The 27,275-nt window shown below is 48.0% G+C and overlaps 1 protein-coding gene across 2 annotated transcripts in view; it reads left to right on the plus strand.

Annotated features, from left to right (window-relative positions):
• ccdc18 (coiled-coil domain containing 18) overlaps positions 1 to 27,275 on the plus strand; it is a 235,617-nt gene that overhangs the window by 172,857 nt on the left and 35,485 nt on the right. For both annotated transcript variants that reach the window (XM_070886607.1, XM_070886608.1), the window contains exon 26: positions 9,202 to 9,339. In XM_070886607.1, the coding sequence (XP_070742708.1) occupies positions 9,202 to 9,339 (138 nt within the window). The remainder of the gene's footprint in view (positions 1 to 9,201; positions 9,340 to 27,275) is intronic.

A 27,275-nucleotide genomic window follows, 5' to 3' on the forward strand; every position in this document is an offset into this window, starting at 1 on the left:
TTCACAGGTTTACAACCCTCTGAGAGAAGAAATTCCTCCTCATCTCTGTTTTAAATGGGCGGCCCCTTATTCTAAGATCATGCCCTCTAGTTCTAGTCTCCCCCATCAGTGGAAACATCCTCTCTGCATCCACCTTGTCAAGCCCCCTCATAATCTTATACATTTCGAAAAGATCACCTCTCATTTTTCTGAATTCCAATGAGTAGAGGCCCAACCTACTCAACCTTTCCTCATAAATCAACCCCCTCATCTCTAGAATCAACCTAGTGAGCCTTCTCTGAACTGCCTCCAAAGCAAGTATATCCTTTCGCAAATATGGAAACCAAAACTGCACGCAGTATTCCAAGTGTGGCCTCACCAATACCTTGTATTGCTGTAGCAAGATTTCCCTGCTTTTATACTCCATCCCCTTTGCAATAAAAGCCAAGATACCATTGGCCTTCCTGATCACTTGCTGTACCTGCATACTATCCTTTTATCTTTCATGCACAAGTACCCCAAGGTACCACTGTACTGCGGCACTTTGCAATCTTAAATAATAACGTGCTCTTTGATTTTTTTCTGCCAAAGTGCATGACCTCACACTTTCCAACATTATACTCCATCTGCCAAATTTTTGCCCACTCACTTAGCCTGTCTATGTCCTTTGGCAGATTTTTTTGTGTCCTCCTCACACATTGCTTTTCCTCCCATTTTTTTATCGTCAGCAAACTTGGCTACGTTACACTCAGTCCCTTCTTCCATGTCGTTAATATAGATTGTAAATAGTTGGGGTCCCAGCACTGATCCCTACGGCACCCCACTAGTTACTGGTTACCAGCCAGAGAATGAACCATTTATCTCGACTCTCTGTTCTCTGTTAGTTAGCTAATCCTCTATCCATGCTAATATATTACCCCCAACCCTGTGAACTTTTATCTTGTGCAGTAAACTTTTATGTGGTACCTTGTCAAATGCCTTCTGGAAGTCCAAATACACCACATCCACTGGTTCCCCTTTATCCACCCTGTTCGTTACATCCTCAAAGAACTCCAGCAAATTTGTCAAACATGACTTCCCCTTCATAAATCTATGCTGACTCCGCCTGACCGAATTTTTCTTTTCCAAATGTCCTGCTACTGCTTCTTTAATAATGGACTCCAAAATTTTCCCAACCACAGATGTTAGGCTAACTGGTCTATGGTCTGCCTCCTTTTTTAAATACGGGCGTTACATTTTCAGTTTTCCAATCTGTTTGGACCTTCCCAGAATCCAGGGAATTTTGGTAAATTAGAATCAATGCATCCACAATCCCTGCCACTACTTCTCTTAAGACCCTAGGATGAAGGCCGTCAGGTTCAGGGGATTTATCTGCCTTTAGTCCCATTGTCTTACTGAGTACCACCTCCTTAGTGATTGTGATTGTGTTAAGTTCCTCCCCACCTATAGCCCCTTGACTATCCACTGTTGGAATATTGTTAGTGTCCTCTACCGTAAAGACTGATCCAAAATATTTGTTCAGAGTTTCTGCCATCTCCATGTTCCCCATTACTAATTTCCCGGTCTCGTTCTCTAAGGGACCAACTTTTACTTTAGCCACTCTTTTCCTTCTTGTATACCTCTAGAAACTCTTGCTATCAGTTTTTATATTTTGTGCTAGTTTATTTTCATAGTCTACCTTCCCTTTCTTAATCATTTTGTTGGCTTCTAAAAGCTTCCCAGTCTTCTGTCCTCCCAGTAGTTTTGGCCACTTTGTATGCCCTTGTTTTTAATTGGATAGTGTCCTTTATTTCTTTAGTTAGGCACAGATGGCTATCTTTTCTCTTACACCCTTTCCTCCTCACTGGAATATATTTTTCTTGAGAGTTGCGAAATATGTTCTTAAATGTACACCACTGTTCTTCAACTGTCCTACACTTTAATGTATTTTCCCAATCCACTTTACCCAACTCTGCCCTCGTACCTTCATAGTCTCCTTTATTTAAGCTTAGAACGCTGGTTAGAGATCCAACTTTCTCACCCCCCACCTGAACGTGAAATTCAATCATGCTATGATCACTCATTCCGAGGGGATCCTTTGCTAGGAGATTGTTTATTAATCCTATCTCATTACACAGGACCAGATCTAAGATAGCCTACCCCCTGGTTGATTCTGTTACATACTGCTCATGCACTCCATGAACTCCTTCTCAAGGCTACCCTGACCAATTTGATTTGGTCAGTCAATATGGAGGTTAAAATCATCCATGATTATTGCTGTTCCCTTTTTACAAGCCTGCACTATTTCCTGGTTTATGCTCCGACCAACAGAGTTGCTACTGTTAGGGGGCCTATAGACCATGCCCATCAGTGACTTTTTCCCCTTATTGTTCCTTATCTCCACCCAAACTGTTTCAACATCCTTATCATTTGAGCCAATATCATTGCTCACTCTTGCAGTGATTCCATCCTTTTATCAATAGAGCTAACCCACCTCCTTTTCCTTTCTGTCTGTCCTTCCGGATTGTCAAGTACCCCTGAATATTTAATTCTCAGTACTGGTCACCTTGCAACCACATCTCTGTAATGGCTATCAGATCATACCCATTTGTCTCAATTTGTGCCATCAACTCATCTATTTTGTTACAAATGCTACGTACATTTAGACAAAGTGCCTTTAAGTTTGTTTTTTTTAACCTTTTTTCCTGCTTGTTTCCTCTCTCCTTCAAACTCACTTTCTTTATTTTTGCTAGGTAATTCCAGCTTTACTCCCCTCCCTACTGAATCTATTTTCAGGTTCCCATCCACTTGCCAAGCTATTTTAAGCCCTCCCCAACAGCACAAGCAAACCCCTCCCCGGTGAGGGTATTGGACCCGGCTCTGTTGAGGTGCAACCCGTCCAGCTTGTACAGGTCCTACCTCCCCCAGAAGCGGTCCCAATGCCTCAGGAAACTAAAGCCCTCCCGCATGCACCATCTCTCCAGCCACGTATTCATCTGCTCTATCCTCCTATTTCTGTACTCACTAGCTCGTGTCCTTAATTATTGCATGGTAGTTTCAAACTGAAGTTCATGATGATTTTAAACGTCAATACTAATTCTTTCCACTTGAGGGAATGAAACGTTCAAGTGAGTAATTTCATTGGAAATTGGAATGCTCTCGCTTTTAGCACCTGTGCCAACATCAGACAATCAGATTTGATATAGGTTCAATATCCCAATGAGATGTGTCAACTTTTTGTCGTATTTAAAAAAAAATAAAATAAAATTGTCTTCCTTTTTTACAAAAGCGCTGACTAAGCTGTTAAAGTACAGTTCCACGAGCCGCATTCATGCTCACGTTGCCATTATTCCCGTGTGATTTTGGAGGCTGTTTTAGCTTGGAAGATTTCTCCAGTGAGCCCAATCCTGTTCTCACCCAATGTCCACAATGTTCATTTTCAGCAGGGGTCACTGAATAACAGACATGAGCGGGAACCTTGAATGATATTAACTGGCTAATGTGCGATGATGTTAGAAATAACCAAGTTAACATAAGAACATAAGAAATAGGTGCAGGAGTAGGCCATTTGGCTCCTCGAGCCTGCTCCGCCATTCAATAAGATTATGGCTGATCTGATCTTGGCCTCAACTCCACTTTTCTGCCTGCTCCCATAACTGTTGACTCCCCTATTGTTCAAAAATCTGTCTATCACTACCTTAAATATATTCAATGACCCAGCCTCAACAGCTCTCTGTGCTAGAAAATTCCAAAGATTCATGTCCCTCTGAGAGAAGAAATTCTTCCTCATTTCCATTTTAAATGTGCAACCCCTTATTCTGAAACTATGCCCCCAGTTCTAGATTGCCTCACGAGGGGAAACATCCTCTCTGCATCGACCCTGTTCCGCCCCCTCAGAATCTTATAAGATTCAATAAAATCAACTCTCATTCTTCTAAACTCCAAGGAGAATATGCCCAACATGTCAACTATTCTTCATCAGACAACTCCTTCATCTCAGGAATCTACCTAGTGAGCCTTCTCTGAACTGCCTCCAATGCAAATATATCCTTCCTTAAATAAGGAGACCAAAACTGTACGCAGTACTCCAGGTGTGGTCTCACCAACGCCCTGTAGCAAGACTTCCCTTTTATTCCAAGTCTGCCTTCATCCAAGTCATTAATATAGATTGTAAATAGCTGAGGCCCCAGCACTGATCCCTGTGGCATCCCACTAGTTACAGTTTGCCAACCTGAAAATTACCCATTTATTTCATCTCTCTGATTTCTGTTAGTTAGTCAATCCTCTACCCATGCTAATATATTAACCCCAACCCCATGAGCTCTTGTCTTGTGCAGTAACCTTTTGTGTGGCACCTTATTGAATGCCTTGTCAAACATGATTTCCCTTTCATAAAACCATGCTGACTCTGCTTGATTGTATTATGATTTTCTAAATGTCCTGCTACTACTTACTTAATAATGCACTCCAGCATTTTCCCAGTGACAGATGTTGGGCTAACTGGTCTATAGTTTCCTCCACTGTCACAGGGCGTTACATTTGCAGTTTTGCAATCTGCTGGGACCTCTGCAGAATCCAGGGTATTTTGGTAGATTACAACCAATGCAGCCACTATCTCTGCAGTCACTTATTTTAAGACCCTAGGATGCAAGCCATCAGGTCCAGGGGACTTGTCCATCTTTGGTCCCATTAGTTTGCCTAGTACTTTTTCTCTAGTGATTGTTTTATGTTCCCCCCCTCCCTATCGTCCCTGGATTATCGATTGTTATTGGGATGTTTTTAATATCTTCTACCGTGAAGACCGATTTTAAAAAATACTTGTTTAGAGTCTCTGTCATTTCCCTGTTTCCTATTAATTCCCCAGTCTCATCCTCTAAGGGACCAATGTTTACTTTAGCTACTCTCTTCCTTTTGAAATCCCTGTAGAAGCTCTTACTGTCTGTTTTAATATTTCTTGCTAGTTTACTCTCATAATCTATCTTCTCTCTCTCTCTCTCTCATTTTTTTTAGTCGCCCTTTGCTGGTTTCTAAAAATTTCCCAATTCTCTGGCCTGCCACTAATCTTTGCAACATTGTATGCCTTTGTTTTCAATTTGGTACCACCCTTAACTTCCTGAGTTAGCCACAGATAGTTTATCCTTCTCTTAGTCTTTCTTTCTCACTGGAATATATCTTTGCTGAGAGTTATGAAATATCTACTTAAATGTCTGCCACTGCTTTTCTACCATCTTACCCTTTAATTTGCTTTCCCAATCCACTTTAGCCAACGCTGTCTTCATAACTTTGTAATTGCCTTTATTTAAGTTCAGGACACTAGTTTGAGACCCAAGTTTCTCGCCCTGAAACTGAATTTAAAATTCTAACATACTATGATCACTCTTCCCTCGAGGATCCTTTACTGAGATCATTAATTAATCCTATCACATTACCAGATCTCAAATAGCCTGCTCCCTGGTTGGCTCCACTACGTATTGTACTAAGATACCATCTGAATACTATCTATGAACTCGTCTTCAAGGCTACCTTTGCTAATTTGATTTGTCTAATTTATATTGGCAAATCGAATAACTAGGGCTGTAGATGGGGCTTTAAACTAAATAGTGGTGGGGGGAGGGGATCCGGTCAGCAGAAATTTAAAAAGTGAAAGGGAAATGAGAAGGTAAAAGTGCAGGGTAGCGATAGGGGTAATGATAACCAGAATGTGACAGGAAGAGACAGATCAAATACACAAGACAACATTAAAAGCTCTATATCCGAATGCATAAAGCATTCGCAACAAGATAGATAAGTTGACGGCACAAGTAGAAATAAATGGGTATGATCCGATTGTCATTACAGATTGACTGTAAACCAATCTGGTGGGTATTTTGTGTTTAATCAGAGTTTAAAACGTATATAACACAGTAGTTATACCACAAAAACATACGACCACGACAAGCAGCTGGTACCTAATCCAATCGGACAACGGCTAGCACACGTGAGCAGTTCTGTGGCTTGCGGCCTCTCTTTCGTCCAGAGCCTCCTTCGGTAAAACATGGGATTGCTCTCAAAGAGTGATTGACCAGCCTCACCCCTGGTATTTTCCTCCACTGTTTGTGGGGATGAGCCCTCGGGGTATTACCTTTATTGTGTTTTTCGGGGTGGGCCTGGAATAGGATATTGACAACACCTTTTGGCCTATAGAGGTTCCCCTTAACATAGAAACATAGAAAATAGGTGCAGGAGCAGGCCATTCAGCCCTTCTAGCCTGCACCGCCATTCAATGAGTTCATGGCTGAACATGAAACTTCAGTACCCCCTTCCTGCTTTCTCGCCATACCCCTTGATCTCCCGAGTAGTAAGGACTTCATCGAACTCCCTTTTGAATATATTTAGTGAATTGGCCTCAACTACTTTCTGTGGTAGAGAATTCCACAGGTTCACCACTCTCTGGGTGAAGAAGTTTCTCCTCATCTCGGTCCTAAATGGCTTACCCCTTATCCTTAGACTGTGACCCCTGGTTCTGGACTTCCCCAACATTGGGAACATTCTTCCTGCATCCAACCTGTCCAAACCCGTCAGAATTTTAAACGTTTCTATGAGGTCCCCTCTCACTCTTCTGAACTCCAGTGAATACAAGCCCAGTTGATCCAGTCTTTCTTGATAAGTCAGCCCTTTGGTGTTCTGCAGCTCTACCCATATAGATTCCACATCATCCAAGCTAATGTCTTTCCTAACTATTGCATTAATCTCTTCTTTAACCAGCAATGCTACCCCACCTCCTTTTCCTTTTATTCTATCCTTCCTGAATGTTGAAAACCCCTGGATGTTGAGTTCCCAGCCCTGATCATCCTGGAGCCACGTCTCCGTAATCCCAATCACATCATATTTGTTAACATCTATTTGCACAGTTAATTCATCCACCTTATTGCGGATACTCCTTGCATTAAGACACAAAGCCTTCAGGCTTGTTTTTTTAACACCCTTAGTCCTTTTAAAATTTTGCTGTACAGTGGCCCTTTTTGTTCTTTGCCTTGGGTTTCTCTGCCCTCCACTTTTCCTCATCTCCTTTCTGTCTTTTGCTTTTGCCTTCTTTTTGTCTCCCTCTGTCTCCCTGCATTGGTTCCCATCCCCCTGCCATATTAATTTAACTCCTCCCCAACAGCACTAGCAAACACTCCTCCTAGGACATTGGTTCCGGTCCTGCCCAGGTGCAGACTGTCCGGTTTGTACTGGTCCCACCTCCCCCAGAACCGGTTCCAATGCCCCAGGAATTTGAATCCCTCCCTGCTGCACCACTGCTCAAGCCACGTATTCATCTGTGCTATCCTGCGATCCCTACTCTGACGAGCACGTGGCACTGGTAGCAATCCCGAGATTACTACTTTTGAGGTCCTACTTTTTATTTAGCTCCTAGCTCCTTAATTTCGTTTCGTAGGACCTCATCCCTTTTTTTACCTATGTTGTTGGTACCAATGTGCACCACGACAACTGACTGTTCTCCCTCCCATTTCAGAATGTCCTGCACCCGCTCCGAGACATCCTTGACCCTTGCACCAGGGAGGCAACATACCATCCTGGAGTCTCGGTTGCGGCCGCAGAAACGCCTATCTATTCCCCTCACCATTGAATCCCCTATCACTATCGCGCTCCCACTCTTTTTCCTGCCCTCCTGTGCAGCAGAGCCAGCCACGGTGCCATGAACTTGGCTGCTCTGCCCTCTCCTGATGAGTCATCCCCCCCCAACAGTACTCAAAGCGGTGTATCTGTTTTGCAGGGGGATGACCACAGGGGACCCCTGCACTACCTTCCTTGCACTGCTCTTCCTGCTGGTCTTCCATTCGCTATCTGGCTGAGGACCCTTCTCCTGCGGTAAGACCAGCTCACTACACGTGATACTCACGTCATTCTCAGCATCGTGGATGCTCCAGAGTGAATCCATCCTCAGCTTCAATTCCGCAACGCGGACCATCAGGAGCTCGAGGCGGATACACTTCCCGCACACGTAGTCGTCAGGGACACCGGAAGTGTCCCTGAGTTCCCACATGGTACAGGAGGAGCATAACACCCGACCGAGCTCTCCTGCCATGACCTAACCCTTAGATGCACTTAAATTGGCAACAACAATGTTAAAAGTTACTGACTGATATAAAAAAGAAAAAGAAAAACTACTCACCAATCACCAGCCAATCACTTACCCCCTAGGCTGTGACGTCACCTTTCTGTTTCTTTCTACTTCTTTTTTGCCTTCTCCTTGTAGCTGCACAAGTACGCCTCACCAACGAACCTACTCGACGCCTCTCGCGGCCTTTTATAGGCCTCCGACCCCGGACTCACGCCTCACCAACGAACTCCCGACGCCTCTCGCGGCCTTTTATAGGCCTCCGATCCCGGACTCACGCCTCACCAACGAACTCCCGACGCCTCTCGCGGCCTTTATAGGCCTCCGACCCCGGACTCACGCCTCACCAACGAACTCCCGACGCCTCTCGCGGCCTTTATAGGCCTCCGACCCCGGACTCATGCCTCACCAAATTAAGGCACAATACCCAATGGGGCTTCGAATTGTCCAAATTTGCTGATGAAGACCCAGTCTGAAGGGGGCGTCTTCACAACCATTATAATTATTTTCTTGTTTATAGTTTTGAAGGCCAATCCATTATCTGGACCCTGTTATCTCATCCTGCCATGTCATCCCAGTGCATTCCCAGGCACAACCTTGGCCCATTAAATCAGAGGCCCTTTGTTAGAGCTGTCTCACTTGCTGGTTGTCATGGAGACTTTAATTCCCATTTCTTCTATTCTATATCTTTTATATCAATTAACTTTTAATTATCTTCACAAGCAGTTTTATTAAACTACAAATTCTACCTTAACATTATAATTGGTTATTAGTAATAATGGAAGAAACATAGGTTGGCCTTCATTGGCCAAATTAAAGAGTAAGTCAAAATGTTATGCATTCTCTAATCTAACTCATTAAAAACGCTGTCTCAATGCAAGTCCTCCCAGGAAAGCGAAACTTAAGCATTCTCAGGTAAAACATAGCTAATACATTAACCCTTTACTTGTATCGAGCAGAAACATACAATCATTTAAACAATATAATTTTTAGGTGTTCCTAATTTCCAACAATGATGCTTTTGAGGAAGAAAATTCTTTTAAGTGTTGCAACATTAAAAAGGTTACCAAATGTCTATAATAAATTCTTAACATTCTGTTCTTGTTTCTGATGATTCAGTTCTAATTTTATACTGTTTGTAGGAAGCTCATGCTGCTCACCTGGCAGAAGAATTGGGTGCTGCTCAAGTTCGAGAGACCCAATTAGAAATCAAGATGCAGGCAGAGACAAAGAAGTTGAAAGAATTGGTTGAACACTTGAAGAATGCTCACCAGAAAGAAGTAGGGCACAATTTATTTAATGAAACTTGTTACTATGATGGTACTTTTAACAGTTTAAAAACGCTTATATGCCTTTTTTGTCAGATATACAGCAAAGCAATAGATATGTGTCGACCTTTGCATCATTTTGGCCCAATTTTGGTAAGATTTTGATATAATACATGTTTTCTGCTCTTAAGGCATTTGAGCCTTGGACCGTAGCATGGCCATGAAGAATGGCAGGCACTGCTGGGTTTTGTATCTGTTGACAGAAGCATTCTGAGGATGCTTTGCCTCTAAACTCTCTGCAGGAAGTTTCTATCCACTGCACAGTGTCTTCCAGATAGATATAACTGAGGCTGGAAATCAAGGTGTTGGGGAATTTTAAGCACAAACCTGAATCCTGTTACACAGTGTGCTGGTATTGCAGTGTGATGTACAAGCCTCTCTATTGGTATGCTCTTGACCTGACTATTACTTTCATTATTTTGTACAGGCTAATATGATAATTATGTCCAAATATTAGATGTATATAATTGGGATAGATTTTCGGCTTTTAGGATTTCGGGGCGTTAATGATGGCGGGGCAGTCCTGATACCACCTGGAAAAGGTTTGAGTAGGTGTTGATTGGGTTGGCCTCCTGTAGCCATTGTGCAGGCCCTTGGTTTGTTCTGGGTTCCCTAATTTTCTGAAGGTCTGCATAATTTCCCTCCATAGTGTAAACATGGGGAAGACAATAACCCGATAATGGTGATGAGTCAGTCCCACAGTTTTCGAGCAAGTGCTCTCCCATTGGCTTGAAAGCCCCATGCTTCGGGCTGACTCTGTCTCACCATTGGCCCTCCGGTGTCCTCCCCCGTCCAATCACTGCTCTGCCAAGGTCAAACCGTATCGGTTTCAATTCACATTGCAGCACAGACAGATCCCACAGTTCTTTTCCTTCTGGGTAAAATGAAGGGGTTTTCATCCTCCCCTACATAATCCCCCCTCTGACACAGTCAGACACCACTCGAGTGTGTCAAAGTTCAGGGTGGTGAGAAAACCCTAGGTCTCCCAAATTGCCCAACTTTCCCCAGTTTAACTCTAAACTGATCCCGTCTATATATATCGTAATTCCTTTTAACGCGGTACAAAACACAGAATCCAACAGGTTACAATATACGACAGCAATATACATATATGTACTTAAGGTTACAGCAGTAATTGTACATTGAGTCTCATTTCAGTCTTAACCGTAAACATAGAAACATAAAAAATAGGTGCAGGAGCAGGCCATTCAGCCCTTCTAGCCTGCACCGCCATTCAATGATTTCATGGCTGAACATGAAACTTCAGTACCCCCTTCCTGCTTTCTTGCCATAACCCTTGATCCCCCGAGTAGTAAGGACTTCATCTAACTCCCTTTTGAATATATTTAGTGAATTGGCCTCAACTACTTTCTATGGTAGAGAATTCCACAGGTTCACCACTCTCTGGGTGAAGAAGTTTCTCCTCATCTCGGTCCTAAATGGCTTACCCCTTATCCTCAGACTGTGACCCCTGGTTCTGGACTTCCCCAACATTGGGAACATTCTTCCTGCATCTAACCTGTCTAAACCCGTCAGAATTTTAAACGTTTCTATGAGGTTCCCTCTCATTCTTCTGAACTCCAGTGAATACAAGCCCAGTTGATCCAGTCTTTCTTGATAGGTCAGTCCCGCCATCCCGGGAATCAGTCTGGTGAATCTTCGCTGCACTCCCTCAATAGCAAGAATGTCCTTCCTCAAGTTAGGAGACCAAAACTGTACACAATACTCCAGGTGTGGCCTCACCAAGGCCCTGTACAACTGTAGCAACAGTAGCAAAAGTCCAAATATACCACATAAAACAAAGAAACCTGCCCTGCAAACTCCCCAGGGGCCATGTATGAAAACACAGTCGTCCCTGGGAACAACAAAACCGCCTAAGTGTCGCGGTCAAGCTTTGTTTACACGCCTTGAGTGTTTAGCAACGGCTCTCCTGGCTGTGTAGTAGCCTGAGGAACTGCTTTCTTTTTCTTTTTCTCCTGAGCTTACAGCTTGTAACTAGCAGATATGCTACAATCAGGAGTTGGCCGATTACTAAGGCATGCGATCCCACCCGGATCCATGCAGGTATGTCTGCCAGTATCCCCAAATCCCACCATGCTGGGGGTTTAATCTGGGCAATCTCCCCTGCTAGAATTTCAGTTTTCTGCTCCATGGTGTAAAAATGTTTTTGAGTCAAATCCACTGCCTGGAGGAGGGCTGTAAGTTTCTCAGGTAGTGGGGCAATGGGATAGCCAAAATGGGCGACATATTGTTGTAGGTGGCTGAGGTTGTTTTGTACCTTGAGGTGAATTGTGGAAGGTTCAGGGATGGGTGTGATTCGGGTGTGTGCCACTTGAACCTTTGCCCTGGGTTTAAAGCAAAACTGCTGTACGGTATTGGACACCACCTTCCCAGTCCGTGTTCATACCGTTGGGCACTTGTGGTGACACAATATGTCCCACTGCCGACATATGCTACCTGTGGAGGCATGTGGTTAGGGGCCATTACCTCCATTGTGCAATTGATGGGCTCTGCCCAGCAGTGCTGAACCCGCATTGTGGCCTTGCAAAACTGTTGAAGTGCTGGGGGCACAGGATTACCTGTGCTCCCCTGCTCCGACAACCCGAGAGGTCTGTACCTGTCACAGTGTGCTCCCACATTGTGACATAAGGTGGGACCTCTTGGAATCGAACATGCACCCCTCCACGAATGACTCCCACATTCTCCACTCGGTACAGGGGTGCTGGTCGTGGGGACGCCCCCATCACGGGCATCCTGACCACCACACCCATGATGGTATGGTTTGACTTTCCACAGTCCACCGGTACCGGGTAGGCTTCCGACGCTACACGAAGTTGGCAAGGACTCAAAACATTATCATAAGGGTGTAGTGCTACTGAGTGCTGGTTGCTGATCCGGAGGGGACCTGTCCCTGTCTCAGATCCTCGAGGTTACTCCGTCCCTCTCCCAGCAACCAGTCCCCATAGAACACGCACACCTCATTTTGGGCGGCTTGATCGGAGGCGTTTCTATCCTCCCGAATCAAGGCGTTTACAGCCCTGGCCTGTGCCTCCAATTGAGAGATAATCTCCTTTAAGTGAACTGTCATTGCCACCTCTTCGTGGAGCGCGGATCCCACGACGGTATTCTCGTCCCCCAGGATTTTGCGTAGCTGATTCTTTAACCCATTTATCTGGAGAGCCAGCTGCATGTTATCCAAACTGTTTATGGCGGATGCCCCGGTGTTAAACCCCGTGAAAATGTCATTTAAAGTGCCACGCCTCTGCCTGCCCAGTTCGGCCCTATCCCACTGTTTATACAAGTCTGTCACTTTGACATCCCCGAATTCCAGTTCGTAGAACTTCCGGAACATCTCCCGCAGCAGAGCCTGGTATAACAGCTCGGTTTCCCGGGGACACCACGTAGGTAGGCGGACTTCTGTCAGATTTAGCACCACTGATAAAGTAGTTTCTCGGTAGGGACCAACATTAAACCATTCCCCGGCCCCCTGGTTGTTGTCGGGCACTCGTGTGGGACGGTGGGCTTGGCCGTGGGTGGGGGTTTTCTTTCCCGAGCTACAAGTTCGGTGGCGTTTACTGGTACCCGGGGATTGGGGGTCACACACGCCTCCCCACTGCGATCCCATACCATCCCATCCCCGACATCCTGCCACCGGCTTTAGAAAGCAATGGAGACCCCCTCTGAACACACGCGAGTGGATCTCCACATACACAAATAAATTCCTTGGTCGTACGGCCACCATTTCTCCCAGCATACTGTGACCCCACCAGATGACCCCATGATGGTTCGGTAGGTATCATTATCCAGATGTTCCCAGTCTGAGTGTCGGTCTCCCACGTCCCTCTTGAGCTTTCTGAGCCACCACCACCGTCCCAGAGGTATGTCCCCTTGGCAAGTTAGGCATACTTTCCTGCCTTCTGTCACTCTCACTCTGGAAGTGGCCACAGTGATCTCCGGGCAGGGGATGGAGGCCTCTCCGTAGGTAAAGTCCTTATGGTTGGAGTACTTGGTGGAGTTCGATCCCAACCACCCAGGCCATCTCCCCTCGTGGGAGTAGGTGACCCGGCCATCCGCCGCCGGAGTCCCTTCTCCTGTGGTCACTGTCAGCGCTCTGCCCCCGAAGCATACGAAAACCAGGGAGTCCTCGGTGCCCGGTGCAGATCCTTAGCGATACCAGCATCACTAACGTCCAGTAGGGAGATGTTGACATCTGAAAGGCAAGAAGAACATGGCCTTGCCTTGAGAGACCTCTCCAGGCTCGGCCCGCGTAACATGTTCCAAACACAAAAATGCTGTACCCAACTGTCACTGCCTTATCTAAACACACATGCACACAACACAAAGTAACAAAACAGGAAGGGAAAATATATACACCGCCACCCGTCCCCGGGTGGCCAGGCTACATCCTGTCACTGTACAGGCGTCGTCAACCACTCGGCTGACCGTACCCAGGGGACCAGGATGCCCTCCGCTGAGGGGCTCGTATAGTCCCCTTAATGAGTCTTGTGCTGCCCTCCAAGGCCCTCCCAAGCCCCGGATAATCGGTGGGAGACCCTTGCTAGTGCAACAGAGCACCCTCCCTGTTGTCTTTCGCCTTCTCAGTCTGGGGTGGGGAGCTAAGTAAACAGGGGACCACGGCGCCCTGGGCTGTGGCACTCTGTCACTCCTCCTTACTGTTGGTGCAGAGTCCTACGTTATGGGCTGCAATGCTATCTCCTCCACCTCTTGGGCTCCACCATGGGAAGTTCAGCTTCCCCTTGGACTTTGCTAATGGTCGAGCCTTTCTCCCTACTTCTGTTAGTGGGCTGGGAATCTCTACCCAGTGGTGGGATAGCCTTACTGGAGCAGTGAACCAGCCCTGGCTGTAGAGCTTCGGGGCCCGGAGCCTCCAACTCCACCGGGGCCTGTTCTTCCCCCAATGCCTGATTCCCTTCCCTTGCTCGTTCCCTCTGTTTTTTTACCTCTTTTTGGGGTCAAACAATTTATACTGATTAATGTGATACCACTTCACCCGGCGAGGCAATTGAACCGCATAGACCATAGGGCTAGCCTTGTCAACTATGCTGTATGGTCCCATATACAGTGGTTCAAATACCCCGACCCGGGCGAAGCTTCTCACCATCACCTGGTCGCCCACCTCCCAATCATGGTGACTGCGGGGTTCCAGCAGCAGCCAATTGGCACGGTGCTGTTTACCCATGTTGTTGGCCGCCTGCCAGTGAATCTGTTGAAGCTGTTCAAACAAAAGCGGTTCCAGTTCACTTCTCGAAGCTGCCCTTCGGTGAGAACCGGCGGCAACACATGCACTGGGGTTCTCATGATCCAGCCAGTCATCAGCTCATGGGGTGAGTACCCTGTGCTCTTTGACTGACTGGCCCGGATTCCCATGAGGACCAACGGTAAGACCTCTACCCACTTGTTCGGTGAGTCTCCCGTCTCCTTGCGCAGCCTTTCCTTTAGGGTCCGGTTCAGGCGCTCTACGGTGCCTGAGGACTGAGGGTTGTAGGCGACATGCCATTTGGCTCTTATCCCCGGCACCTTTAGGGTGGCCTGCATTACCTGGCCGGTGAAGTGGCTTCCCCGGTCGGACTCCACGATTTGAGGTAGACCCCACTGAGAGAACACCTCCCTCACCAGGACTTTTGCAGTCCCCACCGCGTTAGCTGTTCGGCAAGGGAAGGCTTCCACCCACTTGGAAAATACATCCACCAGGACGAGGCAGTATTTATGACCTCCCTGGGCGGCCGGTAGGGGTCTGATGTAGTCGATCTGGATCGACTGCCATGGTCCCTCTACCCGCCTGACGTGTCCCATAGACACCTTCCTTTTCTGAGGGTCTGGGTTGTTTGCAGCCCAAACCAGACAGTCCGCACAGAAGTCACTGACGTCCTCCCGGAGGCCTGGCCACCACCCTGCCTTTTCTACCCGTTGCCAGGTAGATTCTGGCCCGGGGTGTCCCGCACCTGGACCCTCATGGGCCAGCTAAAGGAATTCCCTCCAGTGTTGTGGCGGCACTACCCATTTGTCCCCTTTAAACAACATGCCTTCCCGCACAGCAATATCTGCAGCACTGTATGGGCCCCTGCCTTTCACCCCTTTTTGATAGCAGCCAAGGCAGCCTTCAGGACCAGGTCCTGCATCTGGACTACTTTAAGGTCCGGGGCCGCCCCTACGCTCCCTTGTGTCCCTGGCTTGCTTCTTGCTGCTGCTATCCTGCCTGCCTCGTATGGGTCCCATGAGTGACCTGTACGAGCACCTTCACTTGCCAGCAGGTCTGCCTGCTGGTTACCTCCCCCCCCCCCCCCCCCGTGGCTCAGTTTTGGAGTGGGCCTTTATCTTATGGATATATACATCTCCGGTTTCTCCCACTGCAGCCACGATCTTTTCTAGCAGGGGTTTGGTCAAAAGGGGCTTCCCATCCGCAGAGGTGTATCCCCGGCGTGACCAAATCGCCAGATACTCTGTACACGAATTGCAAGTGAACATGCTGTCCGAGCAAATCGTGTATGGGGTAGGGAATTCCTCGGGGTGTGTGACCACATACATCACCGCCGAGAGTTCCGCTTGCTGGGCGCTCAGGGTGCATGGGAGTTTAAGAGCCAAGGCAATCCCTGCCTTGGGATCCCAAACTCCGCAGCCCGTGAGTCTTGTACCCGCGGACACTGAACTGGAGCCATCAACGTAGATCTCGCGGCCTGTGGGGTGTACGCCTGCCCGAAATCCAAAGTTGATGTCCCATACCCCCTCCACAGAGCATCTATGCGGCTGCCCTGGATAGATTAAATTTGCTGCGAGCCTGGGCTCGCAGAGGCCCTTGACCTTTAAAGTCATTTAGGAGAGGAGAACGGTCCAGCGAGTGATTCTAGCACTGCTCACTGTCCCGTCCTTAATCCTCCCGTCCAACAGCATCTGCATTGGGGTATGATGGGTGAGGAGTGTAATGGGGGATACTCCGGTAAAGATCTGAGCTCTTTTTACTGCCCAGTGGGTGGCAAGCAAGTGCCTCTCACAATTGGAGTATCCCTTTTCTACCTCCGCGAGGACCCTGGAGGAATACACCACTGGTCTCAGCTGACCATTTCGCTCCTGGAGCAACTGCACTTAAGTTGTCGCCACTGGCTGCCACCTCCAGGAAGAATTCCTCCCCCCCCATCAATTGCCCCTAGGGCTGGTGCTACCTGCAGGTCTCTCTTAAGACGGACAAATGCTGCCTCACAGCCCTCGTCCCACTCCCACTCGACCCCCTGGTGTAGGAGTCTGAGCAGAGGGGCGGCAGTGGCTGCATAGTCCTCGATGAAGTCTCTACAGTAGCCAATGATTCCCAGGAAAGACCTTACCCCCCCGACACATCCCTAGGGACAGGGAGTTCCTGCACTGCCTTTCTTCTAGCCTCATCAATGGCCCTTTCTACTGCCCTTATTGTCAGGCCCAGGAATTTTACTTCTCCTAGACCTATCTGGGCTTTCTTGGGGTTAACTTTAAAACTCCCTTCCTTCAGTAAGACCAGCAATTCGGCCAGCAATGGACCGTGTTCCTCACTGCTGTCTGTGAACAACAACAGGTTGTCCACATACTGGACCAGCTAGTGTGGTTGGCTGAAGCCTTTGAAGCAGTTTGCCATGCATTGGTGAAAGATGCTGGGACTATTATGAAAGCCCTGTGGGAGGCAGCTCCATGTGTACTGCTGTTCCCGGAAGGTGAAGGCAAACTTGTACTGGTCTTCCCTCCATACAGGGATAGACCAGAACCCGTTGGATATGTCCAACACTGTGAACGTGGTTGCGGATGCAGAGATTTCCCCTATCAGATCCACAACCGCCGCTACCGTGGGGGTACAAGCTGGGATGTTTTTATTGAGCACCCTATAATCCACCGTAGCCCTCCAAGAATTGTCCGGTTTCCTAACCGGCCAAAGCGGGGAGTTGACATGGGTGGCTATGGGTCTCAAAACACCCTGCTCGACAAGCGAGCTTAAAGCTGTCTCCAAGTCTGCTTCTGCCTCTCAGGGGAAGCCATACTGCTTTTGCGGGCGGGACATAGGATCCCCATCTATTCTAACCTCCACTCCTGTGACTCTCCCACAATCGTGTTTATGGGTGGCAAATGCTGCAAGATTTGCTTGCACATAGGCCCGGTACTTGGCCGGGGTATTACCGACCAGAACCTCCAGGTTGTAACCCCCTTTTGGCTTCATTGTACACAGAGTCCCTTTTCCCTGTTTCTTATAAATAACCATGACTTCTCCCTCTGCTCCCATGCCCACTGTGCCCCATAGACAGTGATTCCTCAAGTCTACTAGGATCTGGCGAGCGATGATGAAATCAGCCCCCAAGATCACTTTTCCCACCTGCTCCCAGTTCATCAGGACGCACTTCCATTGTGTTTGGAGTGCTCCTAAACGAACTGCGAGCGGGACTGAGAAAAACCCAGCCTTCTCATTTCCTGTGAACCCAACTAGTTGATACGGCACCCTGTTTGATAGAGGTGAGGTTGCGGGGTTCTCCAAATGGACTATCGTGCTGGAAGCACCAGTGTCCAAAAGGTAAGTACCCAATACACCCTCAACCTCCATCTTGACCCAGGGTCATCCCCAGGGGCCGTATTCTAGTGGGCACAGGTATGCAGGCTGGGTCTGGGCTAGTCACGGCCTCTGTACTGGCAGGGTTGCTGGTGCTTCCCTGCCTGTTGCAGTGGCTACCTTCCCAGTCCCCTCCAGCACTGTCCTCACTGCAGCTACTATCTCGTCAAGGGATGGTGAGGAGCTCACTCCACTTCCCTCACTCTGGGCGGCTCCTGAAGGACTTCTCCCCCCATATCTCTTTACTGGGCTCCTGAAATCCCTTTTAAAATGCCCAGCTTTCCCGCATCCGTAGCAAACTCCCTCCTTATCAGACGAGCGGCCACCCTCCTGGTGCCATTCCCTTTTGGGAATCGAGTTGGGTTTTACTTCATTTACCCGACCTTTGGAGGTTTTCTCCTCCTCCCCTCCATTCTGTTGGACCAGTGCCAGTTGCCTGACCACTGCTTCCTCAGTGAGGTTGGGGTCCCGGGAATCGAACCACAGTTCTGCCCTGGCCTTGAGCCAGGGCAAGCAGTTTGCCACCAGCATGTTCAGCCAGCGGCCAGTCTGTACCGCGGAAAGATTCGCCCGGTCGAGGAGCTCCCCACAGCCTGCGTGGTATACCACCCACAGCCTGTCCGTAAACGCCTGCGGGGTTTCCCCTGTGAGCTGCCTTGTCCTTTCGTCCCGTTCGAAAGGACTGCCATCATCGAAGCCCATAGCCTCAAGAACGGCCCTCTGGACCTCAGTAAATGTGCGCTGCCCCCTCCGGCATTCTGCCAGTAGGGCCTGGTACAATTTGCTGTCCAGAGAGAAGAGCAGCAGCTTGGCTGTCTCTTCCTCATCGCACCCATTAATTTTCCCTGCCTGCATCACCTCCATGAAGTGGATAGACGGGTCCCCGCTGCGAGTGAGTTTGGCCAAATGGGCCACCATGGACCTGAGTGATTGAACTCCATGGGGAATAATAAAATCGCTCTCCAGCGCTCCCTGATCTTGGCCACCTCCCTGTGGAGGACAGTACTTGCGCTGCCTGACCGGGCACATCCGCCCTGGTTCAGGATCTTTCTGCGCTGGTCCCTCTACCTCCGGCTGTTCCACCATACTCGGTGCAGCAGACAGTGTCTGGTCGCCTCATCCAGCCCTTAACTGACCCTCGGCGGGAGCCTCACATCCCTACTGCCGAGCGGGACACATTGGTCCTGCCCCCAGCCCTGGGTATGCTACTACCTGCGCGCCCCGCTCCTCCTGGTACCCGACCGGACAAACCATCGGTGCCTCAGGAGGTGGTTGGGTGTCTCTTGCCTTTGGATTCTCCTCTACCCCCCAATACACTCTCTTGTCCTCTGTGGACCCTCCAGGTCCTATCAGGGCAACCATCCCCTTTGCCTGGGATAGAGTGTGGGTGAGAGTTTTAATCCTCTCCTGGCAGGGACCGTGATCTGCAAACTCACTGCTACTGGCCACTTTCTAGGCTGCCTGTACATCTTTTAATTTATTCTCTAGTTCCCAAATTTTCTGGGTGTACCGAGAGTTCTGTAGTGAGGGACCCCTCACTACCCTGGGCCTCAGTGACCTGACACTGAAGATAGTCCCGGCTATTTCGGAAGGTCTCCTCCAACTGCCTCTTCCCTTGCTGCTCCTCAGCTAATTCGGCCAGCAGGTTGTCGCCAACCGCAGCCCGGATAGCAGGGAGCTCCTCTGATTTCTGAAGACTCTGTTCCAAATCCTTCACCCGCTGGTCGAGCTTTCGGACTTGGCGGGTGAAGCAGATAAGCCAGGTGGCCTTTTCCACCCTGCGGTTGTGGTCCTTCCCTGCTGTCCACTGGGCAGCAGCATCCACTGGCGCTCTGCCCGTGTGAGGGCTTGCACCCAAGGTTTGGTGAGGTTCACCTTGCCACAAATGTATGAGGAAATTCTCTCCTCCATTTTAGTTTCCTCCCTTATCACCTCATCTGTTATATTAACATCTCCTGTTTGATTATGTCCTGCCGCGGTCACCATGTTCTGTAAGGGGTTCTCGGGGACTGTTGTTGTGCCTTGGGTGTCTCTCTCTGGGCTTCTGCCCTCACAGCTTATGCCTGGCCTGTGAGGTACTCGGAGTGCTGCAAGAGTACCCCTGGAGAGACTGTATCCACAACTTATGAAGGGGGTTTTGAGACTCGTGCGTCCCCACAACTTGTGCCTAGCCTGTGAGGCACCTGTGAGTGTCAAACACTCCTAACCCCTTCTTCCCTAGCCTGTGACACACAGTTGAGCGTTTTCGAGGCGCTCCTAGCTTCCCTTACACTGTTCTGACATAAGACTCACAATCAGGAGATGTAATATAATAGAACTGAGACAAGGTGATTCCAAGAGGAACTTAGGCTTCCAATTTATTTGACAAGGTGTATCTCAACAAACAGCAATACATCAACAAAACAATCCCCCTAAATCCCACTAAATGGACACAACGAAAATTTTTACACAAGTTTAGCAGTACAATGCCCAACCTCCCACCTTTCCTGGCCTAACTGAGTTGGGAGTTCTGGGGACCAGAGGCTATACGCACTACTGTGCCTTTTGCAGTCTGGTGGTTTGTTTCTTCTATCTTCGGTGTCTTCGGACACTGGTTTTCCTTCAGTGTCGAGAGGCTTGCTGGTTGTTGGATCACGAGAGCAGAACACACACACACTGGGTCAGAAACCCCCTTTTTATACCCAGATATCCAGTCCGCACCTCCTGCTGAAATCGATCCTTCCCATTGGTGTGCTTTGTGATTTTGAAAAATGCAGCAGTTTTAGATTATTGTGGGGTTTTTTCCACTGATGTTAACCTACTCAAGGTTTGAGTAGGTGTTGATTGGGTTGGCCTCCTGTAGCCATTGTGTAGGCCCTTGGTTTGTTTTGGGTTCCCTAGTTTTCTGAAGGTCTGCATAATTTCCCTCCATAGTGTAAACATGGGGAAGACAATAGCCCGATAATGGTGATGAGTCAGTCCCACAGTTTTCGAGCAAGTGCTCTCCCATTGGCTTGAAAGCCCCATGCTTCGGGCTGACTCTGTCCCACCATTGGCCCTCCGGTGTCCTCCCCCGTCCAATCACTGCTCTGCCAAGGTCAAACCGTCTCAGTTTCAATTCACATTGCAGCACAGACAGATCCCACAGCTCTTTTCCTTCTGGGTAAAATGAGGGTGTTTTCGTCCTCCCCTACACTCTGCTGCACGGACCTAGTGCGCACACATATCGCAGTGTGGGCTGGCCCGTGCTGTCCCTGGGTCCCTGGCCCCAAACTCATGCCTCCCCTGGGCCCCGATCACATCCCTCGCCGCTCACTATAGACTGACAGTGACACACATTGTACAGTCTCAGCATAGACTGACACTGACACACATTGTACAGTCTCACTATAGACTAACACACATTGTACAGTCTTAACTATACACTGACATACATTGTACAGTCTCAGTATAGACTGACGCACATTGTACAGTCTCATTACAGACTGAAACCGACACACACTGTACAGTCCCACCACAGACTAACTCACATTGCACAGTCTCACCACAGACTCAGTCTATAGTGAGACTGCACAATGCGTGCCAGTATCCGTTTATTACTGACACTGCACAATGCGTGCCACTGTCAGACCACAGTGAGACTGTACAATGTTGTAATATGTATATACACACACTTCCCCCCCCCCCCCCCCCCCCTCTTGGTAGTCTGTCGTATCCAACAAAGACATTGATGTGCTAATCATCAATGGCGTGTCTTCAAGTGGCTGTATAGGCCAATTCTGGATGCACATAGTCTCTTGCACGTCAGACAAGGGAAGTTCGATGTGCCTGATGCTGACAGTACTGCCACCTGATGTCATCTATCTCTAGTGTCCCGCAGGCGTTGACATCGGCTTTCTTCGAAGGTCTGGCAGGCAGTCCTCGTGAGGGTTCGCCACTGGATTTTATTAGCTGCTGTATTCTCGAGGTCCTTTGGTCGGATACCAGAGTACTGGAGGTTAGCCTTGATGCAATCTTTGTAGCGCTTGCAGGGGCGCCCCTGGTGTCTTTGACCTTCACGGAGCTCGCCGTGAAAAAGCTGACGAGGGATCCTTGACTCATCCATGCAGATGACATGTCCAGCCCACCGGAACTGGGCTCGCATGATCATCACCTCGATGCTAGTTGATTGTGCTCTCTCCAGAACCTCAAAGTTTGACACCCGGTCTTGCCAGCGTATGTGGAGTATCGATCTGAGACTGTGCATATGGAAAGCTTCCAACTTTTTGATGTGATGCCTGTAGGGTGTCCAGGTCTCACATCCATAAAGGAGAGATGAGAGAACGACTGCTCGATACACCAACAGTTTAGTTGACAGTCGGATGTGGTGGTGACTCAACACCTTAGTGCGCAAGCGACCAAGTGCCTGGCTGGCTTTACAGATCCTTGCATCAATCTCCTTGTCCAAGGACCCATGACTTGATATGGTGCTGCCAAGGTATTTGAAGCTGACCACTGACTTTAGTTGTATACTGCCAATGAAGACTGTGGGAGCAGGTGCTGTGGTGCCAGGGGCAGGCTGATAGAGGTTGATGGTTAGGCCAAACAATTCTGTTGCCTCAGCAAATTTGCTGAGTATGAATTGGAGGTCACTCTCCTTGTGTGCCATAAGGGCGCAGTCGTCAGCAAAGAGTGCCTCTAGGGTGAGTCGTTACCGTATTTTGGTCTTTGCAGCAAGGCGGCGGAGGTCGAACAGTGAACCATCTAATCGATATTTCAGGTGACCCCAAACTCCAAGTCTTTTATGGCATAGTTCAAGACGCAGGTAAAGAATAGGTTGAACAGAACTGGAGCGAGTACACAACCTTGTTTCACTCCATTTGAGATGGCGCACACACATACACATACACACGTGTACATATACATGCACACCTACACACATGTGCACACATGCATACATATTTACATTTTTAAAAATGAATGCATATAATCCAACACCTCCTCTCCCGCCCTTAATTTTTTTGGGGAGGGGACAAATGAAACATTTTCACGCTAAAAATTTGCAAATGATTGGTAGTGGTGGAGGGAAAGAGATCAACACCAGCTTGCTCATGTGATAGACAGTTGGTTGCTGGGGTGCGGTGGTCACTAGGGGAACATTTTAACTAATGAATCACTGAATGATTAAATTTATGAAACTTTTTACTTACTCTTGCGACCGAAGTAATGTCGTTCCAGTACGTACTTCACTGGACTGGCCCCCGACGGATCTGGGTGACCGAGGACACCGTCTCGGCAATTTCTTCCCATATTCTCTGATATACTTGGGGGCTGGGCTTGCCACGACCACCCCGAGTCAATCGGTCCCAACCCGTTTCCACCTCGTGGACTAGCGCAGCTTGGGCTTCCATTGAGAAACGTTTTGCCCTTTTCCTCCCTCCCACGTTCGCCTCGGGCTCCACCTCCATCGCGACCGTTAAATCGTCTGCCATTTTAGTTTTAGTTAGAATAATCAATTGTACGCAACTTTCCTCCTCTCCCTTTTTCCTTGCCCCTCCCTTACTCAATTGCGCATGCGTGGGATGACCCCTGACCCCCGAAACGCATGTGGATTGGGGGGGGGGGGGGGTGGAATTAAAAAATCATGCATGCGCACAAAGAGAGAAAAGAAATTTGTGCATGCGCAGTAAGGCCGGTCTGGATCAAGCCGGCCTTACACGAGGGGTACGACCGCCCGCTGCTGCAGACTGCTGCCAGCGCGGGATAGATTAAGGTAAAAATTAAGGCATTAATTCTCGGCGGTGAACGGGCGGTATGGATGAATCCTTTTCTTCAAAACCGCCCGATTACAGCTGAGATATGGCCGGTGGCGGCGCAAAGTGCAAAATCTAGTCCATAGTCTGTATTTGAGACTCATGAGATTTAGGCCTAGAAATTCAGGTCATTTGCGACTCCCATTAGCGCCCTCAGGTGGCGCTAACTGGGTGCAAACAACTTTGCATTTGGGTGTGGCGCCACTAACTGCTCCTGCTAAATTCGGCGGGAGTTTAGTGGCAACAGTAAGCCATAGCGTCCCATTCCTCTGCGCCGGCAATGATGACATCATCACCGTGTGCAGCACCCCATTTGCGCCCCGCATCCTAAATTGGGCATCGCCACCTGAAGCTGCGCTGGGTGATGACAGTGACATCTTTAGGGGACGTGTACCGGGTGACCGGCTGCTCATGAGGCGCAAGTTAAAGGGGAGGTGTGGTGCTTTTATTTTTATTTTTTTTAAACCGTCGATTTTGTCGTTGGTGCTTTGAACACAGGGTCTTGTGCCACGATCGGTCAGTGCAACACTCTGCTTGAGTGCCAAGCTGTTGGCATGGCAGCCTCACTCCCCAGTGGTCCAGGTTGGACCCTTTGTTGCTGCAGAGTACGCAGCTTGAGCCCTTCCCTTTAATTAAGGAAAGAGACCCTCCTATGCGGCCAGTGCATAGCGCTGCACCCCGCTCCCATCACGTCCGCTCCACTACCACCCCTGAAAGGAAATGGACCACTTTCTTTTGCCCTCCTCTTCCTTTCGGTGGTGGTAACCCTAATTTTTCACGAGAGGCAAAACTTCTGCACCTGGTACCCAATTTTTCCCCCTTAAGTTTTTAGCCAAAGTCTTTGGAGGTTTTTTTTATCTTCTACGGAAAAAATCTCCAACTTTGACCTTATATATAAAGTATAGCAAGGCTGGTGGGAAAAATATTTATTTCACAATATGACAGCCGTGTTACAGGTGTCGAAGGAAGATTGAAGGAGGGTAAATGAAACTGAACACTATTACTGGTTAGGAATTTCCAAATGCAGATCTCCTTTAGAGGAGTGAGATGGTCATTGACAGTCTCCTGAAATTACAGAGACCACCTTTACAGCATTCTTAGCTACAGTGCACTGTACCGAGACAAGATGATAACCTATCTATCGGGCCTGAGTCTTTAGTGCTCTTGATCCATGTAGTTAAATATCAAACTGTACAATCTTTTTTTGGGGGAGTGGAGAAGAAATCGTAGACACATTTGGAAGCGAGTATTTGGTGGACTGACCTTGAAACAAGGGAGAAGGATCAGCCTCTGAGGAGACTTAATGTGAAAGTGGCCTTTATCTTGAACAGACCTATCCCTGATGCTTCTTTGATGGAGGTGTTGACTTTTGCTCAGTGGTAGCAATCTCACCTCCACCGAGTCAGAAGATTGTGGTTCAAGTCCCACTCCAGAGACATAAGAACATAAGAATTAGGAACAGGAGTAGGCCATCTAGCCCCTCGAGCCTGCTCCGCCATTCAACAAGATCATGCTGATCTGGCCGTGGACTCAGCTCCACTTACCCGCCCGCTCCCTATAACCCTTAATTCCCTTATTGGTTAAAAATCTATCTATCTGTGACTTGAATACATTCAATGAACTAGCCTCAACTGCTTCCTTGGGCAGAGAATTCCACAGATTCACAACCCTCTGGGAGAAGAAATTCCTTCTCATCTCAGTTTTAAATTGGCTCCCCCGTATTTTGAGGCTGTGCCCCCTCGTTCTAGTCTCCCCGACCAGTGGAAACAACCTCTCTGCCTCTATCTTGTCTATCCCTTTCATTAATTTAAATGTTTCTATAAGATCACCCCTCATCCTTCTGAACTCCAACGAGTAAAGACCCAGTCTACTCAATCTATCATCATAAGGTAACCCCCTCATCTCCGGAATCAGCCTAGTGAATCGTCTCTGTACCTCCTCCAAGGCTAGTATATCCTTCCTTAAGTAAGGTGACCAAAACTGCACGCAGTACTCCAGTTGCGGCCTCACCAATACCCTGTACAGTTGCAGCAGGACCTCCCTGCTTTTGTACTCCATCCCTCTCGCAATGAAGGCCAACATTCCATTCGCCTTCCTGATTACCTGCTGCACCTGCAAACTAACTTTTTGGGATTCAAAGGACCCCCAGGTCCCTCTGCATCGCAGCATTTTGTAATTTCTCCCCATTCAAATAATATTCCCTTTTACTGTGTTTTTTCCCAAGGTGGATGACCTCACACTTTCCGACATTGTATTCCATCTGCCAAACCTTCGCCCATTCGCTTAATCGATCCAAATCTCTTTGCAGCCTCTCTGTGTCCTCTACACAACCCGCATTTCCACTAATCTTAGTGCCATCTGCAAATTTTGTTACACTACACTCTGTCCCCTCTTCCAGGTCATCTATGTATATTGTAAACAGTTGTGGTCCCAGCACCGATCCCTGTGGCACACCACTAACCACCGATTTCCAACCTGAAAAGGACCCATTTATCCAGACTCTCTGCTTTCTGTTAGCCAGCCAATTCTCAATCCGTGCTAATACATTTCCTCTGACTCCGCGTACCTTTATCTTCTGCAGTAACCTTTTGTGTGGCACCTTATCGAATGCCTTTTGGAAATCTAAATACACCACATCCATCGGTACACCTCTATCCACCATGCTCGTTATATCCTCAAAGAATTCCAGTAAATTAGTTAAACATGATTTCCCCTTCATGAATCCATGTTGCGTCTGCTTGATTGCACTATTCCTATCTAGATGTCCCGCTCTTTCTTCCTTAATGATAGCTTCAAGCATTTTCCCCACTACAGATGTTAAACTAACCGGCCTATAGTTACCTGCCTTTTGTCTGCTCCCTTTTTTAAACATAGGCGTTATTTTAGCTGCTTTCCAATCCACTGGTACCTCCCCAGAGTCCAGAGAATTTTGGTAGATTATAACGAGTGCATCTGCTATAACTTTCGCCATCTCTTTTAATACCCTGGGATGCATTTCATCAGGACCAGGGAACTTGTCTACCTTGAGTCCCATTAGCCTGTCCAGCACTACCTCCCTAGCGATAGTGATTGTCTCAAGGTCCTCCCTTCCCACATTCCCGTGACCAGCAATTTTTGGCATGGTTTTTGTGTCTTTCACTGCGAAGACCGAAGCAAAATAATTGTTTAAGGTCTCAGCCATTCCCACATTTCCTATTACTAAATCCCCCTTCTCATCTTCTAAAGGACCAACATTTACTTTAATCACTCTTTTGCGTTTTATATATCTGTAAAAGCTTTTACTATCTGTTTTTATGTTTTGCGCAAGTTTACTTTTGTAATCTATCTTTCCTTTCTTTATTGCTTTCTTAGTCATTCTTTGCTGTCGTTTAAAATTTTCCCAATCTTCTAGTTTCCCACTAACCTTGGCCACCTTATACGCATTGTTTTTAATTTGATACTCTCCTTTATTTCCTTGGTTATCCACGGCTGGCTATCCCTTCTGTTACCGCCCTTCTTTTTCACTGGAATATATTTTTGTTGAGCACTATGAAAGAGCA

The sequence above is a fragment of the Pristiophorus japonicus genome, chromosome 8, assembly GCF_044704955.1.
Source record: "Pristiophorus japonicus isolate sPriJap1 chromosome 8, sPriJap1.hap1, whole genome shotgun sequence".
Taxonomy (NCBI): Eukaryota; Metazoa; Chordata; class Chondrichthyes; family Pristiophoridae; genus Pristiophorus; species Pristiophorus japonicus.